Source organism: Schistocerca gregaria, chromosome 6 (assembly GCF_023897955.1).
Source record: "Schistocerca gregaria isolate iqSchGreg1 chromosome 6, iqSchGreg1.2, whole genome shotgun sequence".
Taxonomy (NCBI): Eukaryota; Metazoa; Arthropoda; class Insecta; order Orthoptera; family Acrididae; genus Schistocerca; species Schistocerca gregaria.
Genome location: NC_064925.1, coordinates 551,809,636 through 551,829,721, shown reverse-complemented (window position 1 = coordinate 551,829,721; position 20,086 = coordinate 551,809,636). Strand labels below are relative to the sequence as shown.

At 40.2% G+C, this 20,086-nt stretch overlaps 1 protein-coding gene across 8 annotated transcripts in view; it reads right to left on the bottom strand.

Moving 5' to 3' along the window:
• Positions 1 to 1,267: 1,267 nt before the first annotated feature.
• Positions 1,268 to 20,086, bottom strand: part of LOC126278989 (START domain-containing protein 10-like) — a 115,432-nt gene continuing 96,613 nt past the window's right edge. For 7 of the 8 annotated variants that reach the window (XM_049979301.1, XM_049979295.1, XM_049979302.1 and 4 more), the window contains one exon: positions 1,268 to 3,779. In XM_049979301.1, coding sequence (XP_049835258.1) covers positions 3,693 to 3,779 — 87 coding nt within the window. In that variant the 3' untranslated portion in view covers positions 1,268 to 3,692. The remainder of the gene's footprint in view (positions 3,780 to 20,086) is intronic. The other variant, XM_049979296.1, reaches the window with a different exon arrangement.

The following is a 20,086-nucleotide window of genomic DNA, read 5'->3' as shown; positions in this document are numbered from 1 at the left end:
GTCCTCATTGTTGGAAACTCACTTTCCTCTTGCTTGTTCTTTCAGCTTGTGAAGAAAATGGATTTTGCATGCTGTAAGATCGAAACCTCCGGATCAGCACCCTTCGTCAAATTGTTGGCACTATTTCACTATGGCTGAACATGATTTGCATTTGGTCCACATACAGCCTGAATTTCAGAATGAATCTGTGTGCAATTTAGATGTTTTGTCCACAAGAATCAAACCGTCCTGCATACTTCAACTTCATAGTATGTTTCCAGTTGCTGCACCATTTCAGTTGCACATTGTGATGCATCTGTTATTCATACAACAGCAGATTTGGGGAAGGGTCTTTCTTATATGAAAAAAATGGATGATATACTGAAATAGAAAAGGCTTACCTTCCCATGTGGGTTTGATGTCGCATGCCTACCAGACTGCACTTGTACTATTCATTGTGAATATGACGCCATACTTCTGCTAATAACTCGTGCTACCGGCACATTCCACATGAGTCCAACCTGTTGTCATCCTCAGACACTCAGTACAGCAAGGTGTTGTTAAGTCAGAAGTGTGCTTACAGTCTTGTGTCATGAGGCATGCTTCATAGTAAACAAGTCATGAAGTTCTCAAGCATCTTACGACATGGGCTCTCATTTCCCATCCCTAATCTCTATTAACCCATCCACTTAAAATGTTCAAACTGCATACTGTCATGAGAGAGAGAGAGAGAGAGAGAGAGAGAGAGAGAGAGAGAGAGAGAGAGAGAGAGGGGGGGGGGGGGTTAGTTTGTGAGTTTCAAAATAGATGACATAAATGGCCATATCTTTTGATCGCACTGACTTAGAAGCTTTAACTCTTTGCACCACCAAGTGGCAGTACACCTTAATATGTGACATACATTTCAACCTGATATGCCTACTCATTCCTGAGGAAAAGATTGTTAACAACTGAACAGGTAGGCACGCAGGCTGACAACAAAGTAATCCTGTTTCGTTTTTACTGACTGAAGTACTGAAATCTAAAAATGAAAGAAAATATCATGAGTAACAATGACATTGGTAACTGATTTGTATCTGTTACGAGAGGAGACTTAGTATGTTTTCATAATTTCAGAATTGTGGAAAAAGACAAATTTAGGAGATCTGTTATAAAATGAAGGTAAAAAATGTTTTCCTAACATCTAACAGTTGATAAAAAGAAAGATAAGAATACTTTCAAGTAGTGCTAAAAACTGGGAAGGAATCTATAATGATCATTAGTTTACTTGAACAATGACTGTGAAAACTTGATTTCTTATCTCCATGTTTATTTGTCATTATGTTTCAAACAAGAGCACAATTCAACAAGAAATTGTAAACCATACATGAATGGTTGTTTCTTACTTCACATGAAATCTTGTTACAATCTTCACAAAAATCAATTTTACAATTACTTAACTTGACATTAATTCTATCTTTGGTCAAGATAGCAATTTCATCATACAACCTCTGTCAATTAATTGAGAGAGCGCTAGGGGGTGGGAGTGAGAATTACTTGCAACTGAAATGTTAATGTGATTTTCACTTACTTAACTTGCAAGAATTAAAGAAATATACACTGCATTTAAATAACATCAGTTTCACTCACTACATATCTTCCTCTTTGCTTGGAGAACTTATTGTATAGATTAACTGTATTTTAAGATCATTTGGTCTTCACTTGCATTAGCAGAGCTCCAATGATTCTTTGTACATTGGTAGCTGATACTTATACTGTCTTAAATCCATACTAAAATCAGATAAAAATGATTTAAGGTGATATTTTATCTCATTAATTAAATAAGTACCTGAAGTAAGTAAGCTATACCTATGTGCTTCTCCTTAAATTTTGTAATATATCCCTGAATAATAAGGAACTGTCTCAAATTACAAGTGTATCAGTACATTACAGCAGTAAATGTTGAAAGATGTATGCCAGAAGCGAAACAAAAACTTGAGATGTAAGAGAATGCCCCGCTCACCAGTACAAAATTTCTTTCAAATATGCAAAACCTCGACTACAAACCATGAGAATGAGAGTTATGCCAATGGCATCCTTTTTTATTTTTTATTTCTATAGTGGCATGTAAAAAAGTTTCAGACAGTTTTAACCTTACTAATATGCATAACTTTCTTCCATCTTTGTCTGCACCCCTTCCTCTTCTACCAAGATTAATGAAGTATACACTGAAATTTAACTTTTATATTTATTGCTCATTTTACAACTTCCATTCTCACCACAAGAACACTCATTATAGGCATTACTTCTAAACAGCAGTATTCTCAGTTAAGTAACTTTATCACATTGCCACTGATGTGATGGCAAAACAAAAGAAATAAGAGGGCATGGAGTAGGAAGCATTTATCCATTACCATGACACACTTCGCCGTTATCTAAAAACAAGATGACAATTTCAACATATCTGTAACTTCTTTTTAATAATTTGAGGCCTCCCTAGAAGACAAAACCAAAATAATACGTGATGGTAATAAATATAAGAAAATAGTAACAAATAATTAAATAATGACTTGTGGTAGGTAAGGCACAGTCCACTCTTCATCTGGTTCTGAACATTGGGAATGTTATCGTTTAAGTACATTTACAACCAGCAAAACCTGTTTGTTTATTTCCATATTTCAACAACACGAGTTCTCCAAATTTTAAGTCTTCATAACATCATTAACAACAACCAACTACACATAACATATTATCAAAAAATGTAGGTGACAATGCTTCATAACTATTGAAATATTACTTTCTCAGATCAGATAAAATATTCATACAATAATCTGTATTCACATAAATAACACAGTATATCACATCTGTCATGATTTGTACCATGTATACAAAATAAAGTACAACTTTTTAATCTTTTAATGATACATTACCATTTTAAATTGTAAAATGAGCTACAAATGTGCGTTTCACACAATTTCTCATAGAAAACAGACGAATAATGCAAGTTCAGTCTATACAGTCACAAAAAAAAATCTTTAATTACTTCTACTTATCACTTGTAACATATATACGGACATTTGTCTCAATTTCTTTGGTGAAAATAAAATTGAAAACACAGAGAAAAGAAAACAAACTTAAAATTAGTGACGTGCTTTTCTTCACTAGGAACAGTGTAATTTAAATAACATTCTTAATATATATCTATAGGCAATATTACTGAACTTCAGATGCAATGCAAGGAACATGTCATCTGTAATAAATTTGGTGCAAGACTAGTCTGTTTGCTAAGTACTACGCTACTTATTGAATAAAAATACTGTTAGCTCATTGCACATGTTGTGCACGTTTTTGGCAATAGCTGATAAAAGAAGTAAAATATTACTGCCCTAAAGTATACTTTATACAAGCTACAAATTTCATGGAAAAAAAGTAAAAGTTTGCCAACAAAATCTACTTCTGACAATTCATCAGTAGATGAAATGCCACTTACAAAACTGCAATGCTGTGGTAGAAACAACATAACAATGATATTACAATAGCACCAATTAACTCCTCAAGTACATTTGCAGCAACTGTCAACTGCCTTACAGAACGCACAAAAATGTGCAGGAAGAACAAATGTAATATTATTTATATCAATACTTTTGAAAAGGAAGAACATCTTCATTTTTCTTTGATGAATGTATAAAGTTCCTGTAAATTCTGTACTTTAACATCATAGTAAATGAGATCAACTAATGCTTTGAATGTAAGTCGCACTGCTCATCAAATGTGCATCCATCCTTATTTCTCACAGAAGCTTCCAATGTTGAAATGACACACTGAAAAACAGCAAATAAATCACACAAACACCATACAATAAATAAATAAATTAAATTAAATCTGCAATAGCAGAAACATTTTGTCATTTAGAACTGTTAGCAAAGTTTCAAAAAGTTTAATGTAATAATAATCTGAACATCTGAAAAACTAGACTCAGAAGGCACACAGCATGCAAAAAAAGCTACGACGGACATCAGCAATCATTCCCACCCTGAAGTATAAGAGATTAGTCAGTAAGTACGACATTCATATGACAGTGAGGAAAATAAGTTATCTTCTTGTACAAAATATTCAGTATTCATAATAAAACAAATCAGAAAGAACAGCTCAAGCAGTTACAACACTGTGTTTGATAACCTATTAAAGCTTATCAACTTCTTTTTAAGAAGTGGGAGTTGTTTCTACAGAGAATCATCATACAACATTTAATCTGTGGAACCTATGTTTCAATCACTGGCACATTTTTTCCTGAACTACATTAGCATATGCCCCAACCAAACATGGATTGGCATCCTGCCACTATCTCTGAACACACTGAAATGAAAAAGATACACATGGTTAGGTGATCTCTGTATATACAAATCTAACAGTAAGTCACTTGTTCAGTCTGTCTATATGTGCAAATTAATCTCAGGTTAGGTATACTAACTTAGGAAGAAGATTTTTATACATAATTTATAAATATTTTGTACAAACTGTCTGAATTATGATGAATTAAAATTAAGTTGTGAAAACTATACCATTGTCACCTACTGAATGGCCGCAGCGACTGGAGGGAACAGCAGGGCCTCGAGAACTCAGCAAGTGGGATCTAATTCACACCTGGTATGGTGGTCTAGCAATAGACCATGTGACTGCAAACCAAAAAGATGGTGGGATCTAATTCCCATCGAGTCACTCTTTCCACTCCGCCTTTTAACCTAGCATTAACTTCAGACTGCCAGTTTCTGCTTCCCTCAGAATACCATTCAAAATATGCACCTCTAATTCACTGCAAGTTCTTCAAACAGTGGGCAGTGAGTCACTCAACTTTTAAGTATTGTAATAAATATGACCAATAACGAAAATATAACCACCTCATCGTCAGGCTTTTAGGTGAGACTTACAATTTGAAATAATGAAATATTTTTACCCAACTGTTTACCTGTAATTGTTTGAAAACAATTCTGTATAGAAAAAACTTGTGGATCTGAACTATGTGGTATTTTATTTTTTGTGTTACAAGTAAAACATTTTCTGAGAAACTACTTCAGCAACTTTGCTCCATTTTCATACAGTATGCTTTTTCAGGAGCTCACTTGATGACTCTACTTTCAGCTTTCTGCTGTCCTTGAATCAAACCTAGATGTGGACATGATTCTTTGTGTGGCATGGCGAAGAAGTCTACCATAAGCAGTCCACATCAAAGTACTGTGGCACTGAGTCTCAACGGTGCATAACAGTGTGTACTAACCTTCTAAAGATGAGTGCTGTAACATGAGCTGAAAATGCATATCATGAAGGGTTTTTCATTTACCTGTGCCACCTCAGCCAGCCTCCAATACATAATGAATCATACGTACACCTACGATTCAGACACAATATTTACACTGCATGTAAACATATTACATTATGATGTGCTCCTATCATTGACATGAAATGTCACCGCAAATGCCTCCATACAACTTTTCTACTGTGCACTGCTTGGATTGTGTAAGTTATGTGAAAGTGATGATACAAAAAGCAGTGCAATGATTGCAGCATAACTGATATATGACATGGCTGTTGTCACAGGTGGCCTGGCCTGTGATGGGGTAGGATATGTATGTGACAGGACATTATGATGTGCTCCTATCATTGACATGAAATGTCACCGCAAATGCCTCCTTACAACTTTTCTACTGTGCACTGCTTGGATTGTGTAAGTTATGTGAAAGTGATGATACAAAAAGCAGTGCAATGATTGCAGCATAACTGATATATGACATGGCTGTTGTCACAGGTGGCCTGGCCTGTGATGGGGTAGGATATGTATGTGACAGGGCCGGAATAGTGAGTGCTAGGTGGGTGGGTGGATGGATTGGGCAGGTCTTGCACCTGTGTTTTCCCATACCCCCATGCCTCATACGTTCCTTTACTCTGATGTTTCTGTAATCTTTTTACATATCTGCACAAATTATTAAGTGGTTTCAAGTATTTTTTCATATTTTCACATACCTGTGCATGTTTTTGTGTTTCTTTATGTATATCTTATGCATCTTTTCTGTTATACAGCTCCCCTCACAACCACCTAACACCTTCACTCACGCAATTCTGCGTCATCATTTCCGTTTCCCCTATGCCATCCCTGCCACAATATACCACTGCAACATCTTTCAGCATCAATTCAGAAAAGTATCCCATTCTGTGGCTAAAACCAAGTTCACATCCTGTTCCGTAAATTTTGCTTAAACCATGGAATTCTCCCCTTTCCCAACAGTCTAAACATAAAATTGCTTCTTTTGATCCTACTCCTCCTTTCACAATGACCTTCGCCTTTTCAGATTCTGCATGTCTCTGATCCTCACAAACCTGGCTTTGCAAAAACACATCCCCTTGGCACAGGCATACCAGGACCACCTCTGCTTCCTCTGCAAGATACTGCTGTTATGCAGTCCCTACTACATACAACACATATCTGAAACTTAATCCCTTGCCCTCTAGCACATGGAGGAGTGTTCCAGACATCACCTCCATAAATTATCCAAAGTGCTGACAACCTCCTGCCATCTTTGGGCACCACTATTCAACCCCTATCCTACCAACAGTGTTCCTCCTTGTTAATCCCTCATAGCACCCAAACCCTGCCCATCTGACCTCTCCAACTTGTCACATCCCGCAAATCTTCCTACCAACACTACTAAATTCAGAGCAAAACACTGTTGCTGACCTTTCCAGCAAAGTCCTCAGCCCAACAGAAATTTAAGTTCTATCCAAAGGCCTCACTTTTAGCCCAACACCCAAATTAAACCATACTGACTTGTCAAAGACCAACTCTCCTTCTCCTGATCCCTGCAATGGAAACATTTCTTTGCCACCCATCCCTCCGATCAATGCCAACCTAGTCCCAACACTGAACCCTGCCTCTCTCAGTATATAACACCACCCAACCGTGATCCCCCCCCCCTCCCCTCCCCTCCCTCCCACACACACAGACAAACCACACCCTGGTCACATTCCAGGAATTCCTTACCTCCAACCTTGCCTCGCCATCTTTCCCTAGTCTCTTCCTAAGAACAATAACCTTTCAATAGAAGAAAGGACAGCCATACACAACCATAACACAAACCCTGACCAATCATTGTACCTGAAGTCAGTTATTCTCCCACTTTCCCATACACCAACATCCCTTATGCCCCATTGAAAACTACCTTTCCCAACATCCTTCAGACTTCAAATCCACTACTAATTCCCCATACACCTTTCTAACTGCATCCTGACACACAACTCCTTCTCCTTTGAAACCCTTAGTTGGTTCAGGTTCTTAGATGATATTTTCATGATGTGGACTCAGGGCTTAGACACCCTATCCTCATTCCTTCACCTCAACACCTTTTCTCCCATCGTCCACACCTCATCCTCCTCATCTCAGTGTGCCACCCTCCTGGGCATTGACCTCCTGCTCTTTGACCACCAACAGTACCTGCATTTTGACCATTATCATCCCTCCCACACCAAAAAATTCCCCCCATACATCATGTCCACTAGGAGCAGCCCATCTGCAGTGACAAGAACTCCCTTCCCCAGAACGCTGAAGGGCTCACCAAGGCCTTCAAAGACAGACACTATGCCCCGGGCCTAGCCTGCAGACAGACATCCTGTGCCATTTCCCCACATACCCCAAAGCCTCCCACCATCTCCAAGAACAAGCTACAAAGGACTGCCTCCTTTGTCACAAAATACAGCCCAATGCTGGATCAACTGGATCCCATCCTGTCACTGCTTTGATTACCTATATTGATGCCCTGAAACAAGGGACATCCTACCCAAGGTACCCTCCTAAAGTTGTGTTCTGCTGGCCCCACCCAACCTCCACAATATCCATAACATCCTTCACCATCCCTATGGCATCCCCAATCCCAATCCCTTGCCACAGGGATCATATTCTTGTGGAAGGCCTAAGTGCAAGATATGTCCAATCCAGGCCAGTCACAGACTTATCCTACCCTATTAAAAGCCAGGCCACCTGTGAAATCAGCCATTTTATATACCATCTCTGCTGAAATTACTGCACAGCTTTTTATATTGGTATGGCTATGAAACAGCTGAACACAAAATGCTCAATTTCAGTGGCTGTTTCACAACCTGGGCCACCTTGAATCTCCCCTCCACCAACTTTTCTGAACTGTTACAACACATACTCCACCACCAAAATTATTCCATCCTCAACCCCTTATAACTACTGTCCCCATACCCTCCATCCAACAGTTCTGCCCCTCTGTCCTTTTACCTCCTACCCATTCACATCTCCTACCCTCATTGTATGCAACCCTCTGCCAACACATATGCCCGTCTTCCCCCTTCACTGTTCATTTCCTTCTCCACTCTCCTTCCCCCACCCACCCGTCACACCTCCCTGGCCCACAGCCTCTTGACGCTCAGTTTGGTGGCAGTCTTCTCACGCTGCCGTCTAGACCCTGCATGCTCTGCCAGACAATGCCCTTCTCTCCCCCCACTCATACCCTGCTACCTCGCTTCCCCAGCCCCTCCAGATTGATGTTTTCATTCAACATGACAGTTGCATTCCAGTCCAAGCTGCCAGATATGGAGGTTGTGTGTGTGACATGTGCTTCCTTATGTGAATGAATTTGTGTGTTTTTTCTTTTCTGAAGAAGGCTATGGACGAAAGTAAATGTGTAACAGTCTTTAGGTTGTACCCGCCTGCAACTCAATGTGTCATCTTTACAGTGAGTAGCAATCTACCCTTTTCCTTTTACAGTTGATATTTCAACCTGGAGTTTCCATTGTTTAAAATGGGTTTTACTGAGAATTACTCATGACACACACTACGTACTGCCAACACAGGAACAAGCCATATGCGGACTACAAGTATCCAATTCCAAGGGTGGGAAAAGAACTTCAAGATGTCCCCTAAGGTGGAAAGGTATGACACTGACCATTCCTTGCAGTCCACCATATGAATGACACTACATATGAGAAAGCTGTTTTACATTGTTAAGCCTCTCACATATGTCCCCAATGTGCCATAGTTCCTCATACAAAAGAAACTCTGCAGACCATTGAAGAGTAGGATACAGTCAGCAATAGACACGTTAATAGGATCACATTATTTGAGCAAACGGCCTTTTTCACAAGTTACGCTAATCAATGTTCTATCTGCCACGTGTGTGACATTTTAAAAAGTGTGTGTGTAAAGGGGGTGCACTGGGGGAGGGGGTTGCATGTGAGGGCACACTTGTGTGTGTGTGTGGTGGGGGGGGGGGGGGGGGGGGCGCATAGGGTATAAAAGAAAAATGCTAGTGAAAGAAAACCAAAGAAGACTAAAAATTAACAGTATGAAAATATTGCTTGAGAGGTCATATATATATCAAAAAAAGCCAGCAATATCTTTATCAAACCAGACCACGATTTAAAATTTTTAGGTACAGTATCTTACAATAACATCAACAAGCTTGCCATTGAGCTCAAATTGTGCATTACATCTACACATAAAGACTCCAATGAGGACACTACGTTACAAGTTTTGCAGCTGTGAAAGACCAGAAGATCAAAACAAAGAAGCATTTCCAACTGTCAAAGTACAGATTGAGAATATAACATCAGGACAGAAATGAAGAGGAACATCATCTAATGGTACAAGATGGAGAAATGGCGACAATACAGACAACATTCTGCCAGGAAAAACCAGGTGGTAGAAGAGTCCACTACAAGAGCCCAGCATTCTCCCATTACTCGTTCACTACCAGGAGTAATTGAACACAATCACACTTGATCTGAATGTTGGTACAGCTTCAAGACGACACAGTGCACTGAATGCTATACAACTAGATTACAAAAGTATTAAAATGGAAGCAGATTGAATAAATATGAGAAATTTATCAACTTAATGGAATATCTGCCTGGCCATCCTTTCCTCCACACACCAGGCAGAGCATGTGAGCAGCCACTCCACCTGTAGGACATTGGCAAATGGCTTTTAACATCACCGAGCAACGTGGCGCAGTGGTTAGACACTGGACTCGCATTCGGCAGGACGATGGTTCAATCCCGATTAGAAAGAGGACTGGCACTTGTACCATCAATAGTTGGTGTTACTTTTTATGTTGTACGGCACTGAGCGTACGCAGCGCAGTGCTCAATTTCTTGCAGTGCGGGTGTCGAAATTTTTCATGTGTGTTGTCAGTTTTTCCTCAACTCGTGCAAGAATAACTTAGATTGTGATTTGTTGGTGGAACAGTTAAATGTACATTTTCATTGTGTCAGTCAGCCAAGTAACATGTGTGCCACATCCCTAGTTGAAGTCGGACAGTCTTTCTCATAGTGTTAGAGTGAGCTTGTTCATGAGCAGAGTGCAAAGAAGGCATAATAAGTTTTGTGTGTGGCAAGCTGGCCACCCTTCAGTCAGGTTGTTTACAATGTTGTTGTCATGCCATGTGGCACTCCATGTCTTCATGTTCTCAGAGTTCTGTGGCGGCAATACCATCACTCTCAGCCCAGCCAGTGTTGTGACACCTTCAGATGCCACCTGTCTCGTTGGTGGCATCAGTCCTGTTGGTACTAGCCTTGTCATGGCTGGCACTCCTGTCACGGCCAGCCCTAGTACCATCGCCAAGCCTGTGTGTGACAACATCAGCAATGTCATCAGTCTCCTCATTGCCAACCCTGTCATGACCAGCCTTAGTGCTGTCACCAAGCCTGTCTGCAAAGATGTCAGTCCAGACATCCTCAGCCCTGTCCTACCTGGACTTCCTGTCATTGCCAAGCCTCTGTGTGACGATACCAGTCTTATTTTCAGTTTGTCTGTCGCCGAGCCTTTTGCAGCTGGACCTAGTGTCGTCTAGCATTCTGTCGCCTCCACTGCCAGCTGTCTCATCTGTCCCTCCACTGCTGTCCCAGTCCCAGCTGTCCTCACCAGGTCTGCCTCTGATGACCTGTCAGGCTGATCTTTGTGCCACTATTGGCACTGTTTTGCCCAGCCCACCTGCTGTCACCAGGCCTGTTGAAGCTGATGCAAGCTGTCTCATCAGTAAGTTCACATGCCAAACAGGCTGCAGCCACTCCTCTCACTGTCAAAGCTGCGACCATCATCATCATTCCTGCGGCCACCCCCCTAGTTCCCACTGGTGTTGGCGCACACTCTCCAGTTTTGGTTTCCGGCCTACCCACTAGTCTCACCATTTGTGCTACGACCCTTGATCCTGATGTGTATTCTGCCAGGCCCTGGGTAGTGCCGTCTTAGAAGTTTCATTGCAGTTCTCACTGACACCCAGCCCTTCCCCACTACTGCCTGTGCTGGAAGCCAGTCACCATTCCCCTACACTAAAATGGCATGCTTATCTCGTTGAGAGCATTTTCTTGTATTAATTAGTGGTTCACTTCAGCAGTTTCATGTGCCTGGCACTGAGCTTTTTGCAAAATCTCCATAATATTATATTGTTTTAAAAGCCATGGAATTTATGCCCCATGCTCAGCAATCTTGTCCATTCTCTCTTGTATTCTTCTTTAGTAGCTATGTACTTTCCAATGTGTTATACATGCATAGTGTTTCTGATCTGTTCTTGTATTTTTCTGGTCAGTTCATGGACACGTTTTCCTTTTGCTGGCTGTGCTGATCATTTCAGTTCTCTGGACAGTTAGCTTTGGAAGTTGGCTACCTCCCACCAAGAGTGTGGTTTGTCTTTTTCTACATCTACATTTATACTCCGCAAGCCACCCAATGGTGTGTGGTGGAGGGCACCTTATGTGCCGCTGTCATTACCTCCCTTTCCGGTTCCAGTCGCGTATGGTTAGCGGGAAGAACGACTGTCTGAAAGCCTCCGTGCACGCTCGAATCTCTCTAATTTTACACTCGTGATCTCCTCGGGGGGTATAAGTAGGGGGAAGCAATATATTCGATACCTCATCCAGAAAGACACCCTCTCGAAACCTGGACAGCAAGCTACACCGCAATGCAGAGCGCCTCTCTTGCACAGTCTGAACCATGAGTTTGCTAAACATCTCCGTAACGCTATCACACTTACCAAATAACCCTGTGATGAAATGCGCTGCTCTTCTTTGGATCTTCTCTATCTCCTCCATCAACCCGACCTGGTACGGATCCCACACTGATGAGCAAAACTCAAGTATAGGTCGAACAAGTGTTTTGTAAGCCACCTCCTTTCTTGATGGACTACATTTTCTAAGGACTCTCCCAATGAATCTCAACCTGGCACACGCCTTAGCAACAATTAATTTTATATGATCATTCCACTTCAAATCGTTCCGCATACTCCCAGATATTTTACAGAAGTAACTGCTATCAGTTTTCGTTCCGCGATCATATAACCATACAATAAAGGCTCCTTCTTTCTATGTATTCGCAATACTTAACATTTGTCTATGTTAAGGGTCAGTTGCCACTCAATGCACCAAGTGTCTATCCACTGCAGATCTTCCTGCATTTCACTACAATTTTCTCATGCTGCAACTTCTCTGTATACTACAGCATCATCCACGAAAAGCCGCACGGAACTTCCGACACTATCTACTAGGTAATTTATATATATTGTGAAAAGCAATGGTCCCATAACACTCCCCTGTGGCATGCCAGAGGTTACTTTAATGTCTGTAGACGTCTCTCCATTGAGAACAACATGCTGTGTTCTGTTTGCTAAAAATTCTTCAATCCAGCCACACAGCTGGTCTGATATTCCGTAGGCTCTCACTTTGTTTATCAGGCAACAGTGCGGAACTGTATCGAACGCCTTCCGGAAGTCAAGGAAAATAGCATCTACCTGGGAGCCTGTATCTAATATTTTCTGGGTCTCATGAACAAATAAAGCGAGTTGGGTCTCACACAATTGCTGTTTCTGGAATCCATGTTGATTCCGAAAGAGTAGATTCTGGGTTTCCAGAAACGACATGATACGTGAGCAAAAAACATGTTCTATAATTCTACAACAGATCGACGTCAGAGATATAGGTCTATAGTTTTGCACATCTGCTCGACAACCCTTCTTGAAGACTGGGACTACCTTTGCTCTTTTCCAATCATTTGGAACCTTCCGATCCTCTACAGACTTGCGGTACATGACTGTTAGAAGGGGGCAAGTTCTTTTGCGTACTCTGTGTAGAATCGAATTGGTATCCCGTTAGGTCCAGTGGACTTTCCTCTGTTGAGTGATTCCAGTTGCTTTTCTATTTCTTGGACACTTATTTCGATGTCAGCCATTTTTTCGTTTGTGCGAGGATTTAGAGAAGGAACTGCAGTGCGGTCTTCCTCTGTGAAACAGCTTTGGAAAAAGGTGTTTAGTATTTCAGCTTCACACATGTCATCCTCTGTTTCAATGCCATCATCATCCCGGAGTGTCTGGATATGTTGTTTCGAGCCACTTACTGATTTAACATAAGACCAGAACTTCCTAGGATTTTCTGTCAAGTTGGTACATAGAATTTTACTTTCGAATTCACTGAACGCTTCATGCATAGCCCTCCTTACGCTAACTTTGACATCATTTAGCTTCTGTTTGTCTGAGAGGTTTTGGCTGCATTTACATTTGCAGTGAAGCTCTCTTTGCTTTCACAGTAGTTTCCTAACTTTGTTGTTTAACCACGGTAGGTTTTTCCTATCCCTCACAGTTTTAATCGACACGTACCGGTCTAAAAGGCATTTTACGATTGCCTTGCACTTTTTCCATAAACACTCAAGATTGTTAGTGTCGGAACAGAAATTTTCGTTTTGACCTGTTAGGTAGTCTGACATCTGCCTTCTATTACTCTTGCTAAACAGATAAACCTTCCTTCCTTTTTTTTATATTCCTATTTACTTCCATTTTCAGGGATGCTGCAACGGCCTTAAGATCACTAATTCCCTGATCTGCACTTACAAAGTCGAAAAGTTCAGGTCTGATTGTTATCACTAGGTCCATTTTGTTATCTGCACGAGACGGTTCTCTGTTTAATTGCTCGAGGTAATTTTCGGATAGTGCACTCATTATAGTGTCACTCGATGCTCTGTCCTACCACCCATCCTAAACATATGAGTGTCCCGGTCTATATCTGGCAAATTGAAATCTCCACCTAAAACAATAAAATTTATGCGAAATGCATTCCAGATGTTCTCTCAGTTGTTTTGCCACTAATGCTGCTGAGTCGGGAGGTCGGTAAAAGGAGCCAATTATTAATCTAGCTCGGTTGTTGAGTGTAACCTCCACCCATAATAATGCACAGGAACTATCCACTTCTACTTCACTACAGGATAAACTACTACTAACAGCGACAAACATGCCACCACTGGTTGCATGCAATCTATTCTTTCTAAACACCGTCTGTGCCTTTGTAAAAATTTTGGCAGAATTTATCTCTGGCTTCAGCCAGCTTCCCGTACCTATAACGAATTCAGCTTCGGTACTTTCTATCAGTGCTTGAAGTTCCGGTACTTTACCAATGCAGCTTCGACAGTTTACAATTACAATACCGATTGCTGCTTGGTCCCCACATGTCCTGACTTTGCCTCACACCCTTTGAGGCTGTTGCCCTTTCTGTACTTGCCCGAGGCTATCTGACCTAAAAAAAAACGTCCAGTCCACGCCACACAACCCCTGCTACCCATGTAGCCGCTTGCTGCTTGTAGTGGACTCCTGACCTATCCAGCGGAACCTGAAACCCCACCACCCTATGGTCTGGTTGTCAATTTCTCCACACATCAGACAGGTCATGTAGTCGGCCAGTCTGTCAGGATGACACTGGTAAATGGCTTTCATCAACACCAAGACATTTCCTTGCATGGCCTGGGCCGTTTACCACAGTGTTACACATCGCCTCCACAGCATCTGGGGACACCAGCCTTGCTGACAAGCAGCACACCTGTCACTGCAGAGAGCACTGTTAGCAGGGTACTATTTTGCTACGCCCAACCATGTGTCCTCGCAGTGCCACACGGATATCCATCTGTTCCAGACTACTTAGGCCACTGCCACTTTTGAGAAGAAAGTTATGCATCTCAAGTCAGTAGTGCAAGCAGTTCTGTCTGGCCACATCTGCGATATAGTTCCAGTGTTATTTGCTGACAGTACTACACTTTCATCTTGGCGCTACATGCCGGCAGACCCAGCCCAGTTCATAGTGGTCTTCACCAGCAGTACGTCAGCTGATGTACACCAGCAGTACCGGTTGTCCAGCAATGTCCCAGATCTTCATGTCATTGCCTACCACAACTCTGGGATGCATCATGTGGGCACATTACTGACAATGTCACATTACAGATATTTGTGTTGTGTGCAGTTGGTTGGATATTCATGCAAGAACATTATAACTCAGTTTCCTTTTGTTAATAAAGTTATTCTTTTAAAAGTAACTTTGATTACTCCTTAGTAGAGGATACCTAACTTAATCACGAGCATATCACACTGAAATATAGTTTGTGGGTGGTACACTCCATATATTGGTGGATTAGAAGAAATAGCAGCAGGACCATTTGTTCAAATGTGCGTGAAGTCCTAAGAGACCAAAGTGCTGTGGCCATCAGTACCTAGGGCCCATTTGTCAAATTTGTCTTATAGTTAGATAGAGGGAACAAATTATGGCTAAATCTAATCTCTGATTTACAAATGAAACAAATTATTTGAAGCCAATAAAGAAAACAAATTTCACATGAGTATACCAACATATTTTTATTTCTTATTCCAATTTCTGGCTATACCAAATCTTTAATTTCAAGGAAATAACAAGTTCTGTCATACAGCCACCAATAGATACAAGTTAAAGATGGTGCTCTATATAGAGTCTAAAGTAAAAACAATGTTTGGGGCACTGTTTTGACTTGAGACTATGTTAATTGGAATTAAATAGGTTAAAGGTGGGATATAGACCGAAACTGGAATTAAGAAAATATTAGAATGACTTCTAAACTGTTGGAGAATCCCTTAAATGACTTTACCAGCCCTCCAGCATGTATGGCTCAGATGACAACAAACTAGTTTATTATTGACTCATTCAGATCTTATACCACTTTAAATGGCTGACATGGGAAACTACATCAGTCTACTTTTAGGTCTTCAGCTCTCACAAGCAGGAGAATCCCCTGAATTATTTTCCCTTTTGAACTCACTTTTTCGTTGTTGTTGTTTTATTACTGACTATTCATTGACACCTCAGGATATGTCCTATTGACTGATCCCTTCTTTTGGTCAAGTTCTGACATATATTTCTTTCCTTTCTCAATTTCATTTAGTACCACCTCATTAGTTATTTGATCTACCCATCCAATCTTCAGCTTTCTTCTGTAGCACAATGTTTCAAAAGCTTCTACCCTCTTTCTGTCTGAACTGTTGTATCACCCACGTTTCACTTCTGTAAAAGGCTACAGTCCAGATAAATATCCTCAGAAAGGGCTTCTAACACTTAAATTTATATTTGGTGTCAAAAAATTCATCTTTTTCATAAATGCTTTTCTTGTCATGCTTGCCCAAATAGTAAAACTCATCTACTACCCTTTCCAGTCAAATTCCCTCAGCATTGCCTAAATCAATTTGACTTCATTCTAAAGTCTTGATTGTGATGATGATGATGTCCCATACTCCAAGGAGCGTAGGGGAGGATGCGGGAGACCCGCACCGCCGTACTAGGCAAGGTCCTAGTGGAGGTGGTCTGCCATTGCCTTCCTCTGACCTTAATGGAGATGAATGATGATGATGATGATGATGATGATGATTGATGATGACAATGCAGACGACACAACAACACCCAGTCAGCTCAAGGCAGGAAAAATCCCTGACCTCAACGGGAATCGAAGTGCGGGAAGCAAGAACACTTCCGCGAGACTACGAGCTGCTGACTCCACAGGCTTATGAGGCCGAAAATGAGTTTATGTCACAGTTTCCTTTAATATTACAATCAAGTCACATGCAAAGCTTAAGAAAGTTTTATTTAAACTGATATACACATGTACAAGAAAATGCCATCTTATGATATAAAAATGTTACAACTGTGCTTCTCTTCCTTAAATGATGAATATTATGTGCCTATTTTTCCTGGCAAATTGGTTAATTACATCATCAATAGGACAATCAATGTCAGGGTGAGTGTTCAACAGAGCTAAGCCATTAAGTCGATCCTCCTCCACTGTCGATCTCAGCCATGTCTTTGTATGTCACAATGTTGAAAAACTTCTTTCTACTGTAGCTATAGATGCAGGTAGACAAGCAATATTTTGTACAGTGTGTGCAAAGTAGGATAGTCAAATCTAGGACAAACACACAACACTTGCATAATGGAATCACACTCATTAAGGACGTTTATGCTCATTTGCTTGTATTTAAGAATCTCCCTCATTAGTTTCTTTTTAATCACAAAGAACGGTAGTTCAGTTTATGTGCCAGATTATTACCGTCATGTTTCAGTAGTTGGGAGGGCAGAAGTATGTTAAATTTTAAATGATTAATATTTTCATCACCAAACTGTTCTCTCATGTCAGCCATAACGTGGTTCCGTGTTGGAATAAAAACAGTTCTTTTCCAATGTGTCTTAGCATCATCATTATGACTGCAGTTTTCCCTGTGTCTTTGTTTGCCTGTACAAGGAACACTCACCTCCACATCTAACGCTTCCATAAATGCCTTCACCTCTTCAATAATACGAGCAAAGTGGCGATCAGATTTAGCTCTCATCACGATGTCCATGCTAGGGTCTTTTAAGATTTTGCTGACTGGATATGTTATGCTCATAATGTCACTCAGTTTAAACAGAGTGATAATAAACGCACAATTAGAGAGAGCTCGAAGGAGAATATTGGCTTTAGTAGCCCTTGTTCTCTCTCTCCAACACTGTATTTCTTTAAGAACTTTGCAAATTGTTCTAAGATCAGCTGCGAACTGAATAACAGCATTATGTCACTCAACCCATCTCATTTGACAAAGTGACTGCAGCAAGTTGTTTTAGGTGACTCTTCAATGTTGCTTGCTAGATGCTTTAAAGAATGACACTATTTCTTCAATAGTACCAAACGAGTTTTTCACACTTGTAACTTTGCAACTGCGAGAGACAGTGAGGTTGAGCCGATGACTTTGACACTGTGCTACTTAGACGTTGATAGCTTTGTTTTTTATTGTAGCCACAGCTCCTTTCAATTCTGACATATTAACTGAGCAACCATCACAGCCTATACCCACAGTTCTCCAGTGTCAGAGAAAGGGTTTCCATTCTCCTTACAATCGTAGTAGCTAATACTTCATCAGTATCACTAAATTCTTCATCTTGACTCTTTTGAGGTTCATCGTCAATGTTTCCATTACAATCATTGTCTTTATGGGTGCCAACAAAAATCAAAAATTTTTCGTGTAATTTGCAGTCATCATCAACATACCTTGCAGATAAACTCAGTTGGGCGATGTACGCTATTGTCCGTAGTCTCATTGAAGATTATGCCATAATAATGAAAATATTCGATTTCCTCCAGTATTCTTGATAACAGCACTGTTTCACAGCATGGAGTAAGTTCGTTACACGTTGTTTTACTTATGTAACTGGCATTCGCTTTAGTGGTTTCAAGGTGATATTTTAGTTGCAATTCTTCGGGATCTCTGTTTTCCCTAATGCTTTCCATTCCCTGTATTGACAATTGATTTACGACCTCAAGTTCGCGATTGTTTCTTGTCACCAAAAATAATTTTGTATCTGTTGACGCTTCAATGTGGTACTTGAGCTTGTGACGAAGCAAGTTGGGATAATTTTTACTTCCCCCTTGTTTCGCCGTCTGCCTCCTTAAAATTCATTTTTTCACTTTTAACTAATTACCATTAACGTACATGAATAGAATACGCATTTTCACAAAAGAGAAAGGTTTGCCCTTAGTCTTAAAGAATATAACACCAGATCTAATTTTGTGCTAAGTTTTACGTATATAATTGATTTTCTAATTTATTTTGACTATTCCTAGTTAGTATCTTTTGTTATAGGGTGAAATCAGTAATTGTTTTGTAATTTAAATTTTACTGTTGATGTAAATCAAATATAAATTCTGAACTAATCATAAACATTTGGAAGATGAAATACTAGTAATCTTACAGTATCTATTTGGCTATATTCAAAACATGTTAGCAAAGTCAGCCCTTAATTAATTTCAAAGTAATTACGAGTTTTGTCAAAAGTATCATTTACACAATGATATTTGTTAATCATGATTTAAACAAATAATTTGGCCTAACTCTTGCAGTAGAAGAAACTGTTAACAAGAACCAATTTTCAATGTATTCAGTTAATTTAATGAGTTAAGTTTTAATTGTAATTTCTGAAAATTAAACATCGAAAAATGTGTAGCTTCAGGGCCTATTATTGTGATGATATATAAAGGTCCGGGTTTTGGTAATGAGACAGTCAGTCCATTTCCATGTTTCAGACGAGGAACCTGTCTTGGTAGAGCAACAACAATGGATCAACTTAGCTGTGAAATAAGTGTTACACCAATAGGCCATGCTCATAGATGTTCAACAGTAAACTATTGTAGCAGTATGTGGATGTTTGCCTGCTAACTATTAATGAGGCTTATGAGAAGTTAGAACAATTGTGCACTGGCCACATATAACTGTATTATTAGGGGGTTGTGGACAGTGAAATTAAAGTACTGCGAAACACAACTATGCACCTGTCAGCTACAATATTTACAGTAGTCAGTGTTGGAATCCACAACCCATTATTGACCCAGTGTAGCAACACAGTACGTTGATACTGAGGACAACAAAGAAACAAAGAAGGCAAAAATTGCCACAAGCTGAGAATGGGTCTCAAGGGCACCATCTTTACCAGTAAGTTTGGCAAACATTGTTAGTGGTTCAGTCTCAAGCTTCTTGATGATAATGAATTTCTTTCTTCCAACCACTTATTAGTCACAAAAAAACTGAACAGTTAATGCAAAGAAGTCCCTTTTTAACTTGTGAGAACACCAGCCATGGATACTGTTCAAAGTGATTATCGTGCACTTGGTTCAAATGGTTCAAGTGGCTCTGAGCACTATGCGACTTAACTTCTGAGGCCATCAGTCACCTAGAACTTAGAACTAATTAAACCTAACTGATCTAAGCACATCACACACATCCATGCCCGAGGCAGGATTCGAACCTGCGACCATAGCGTT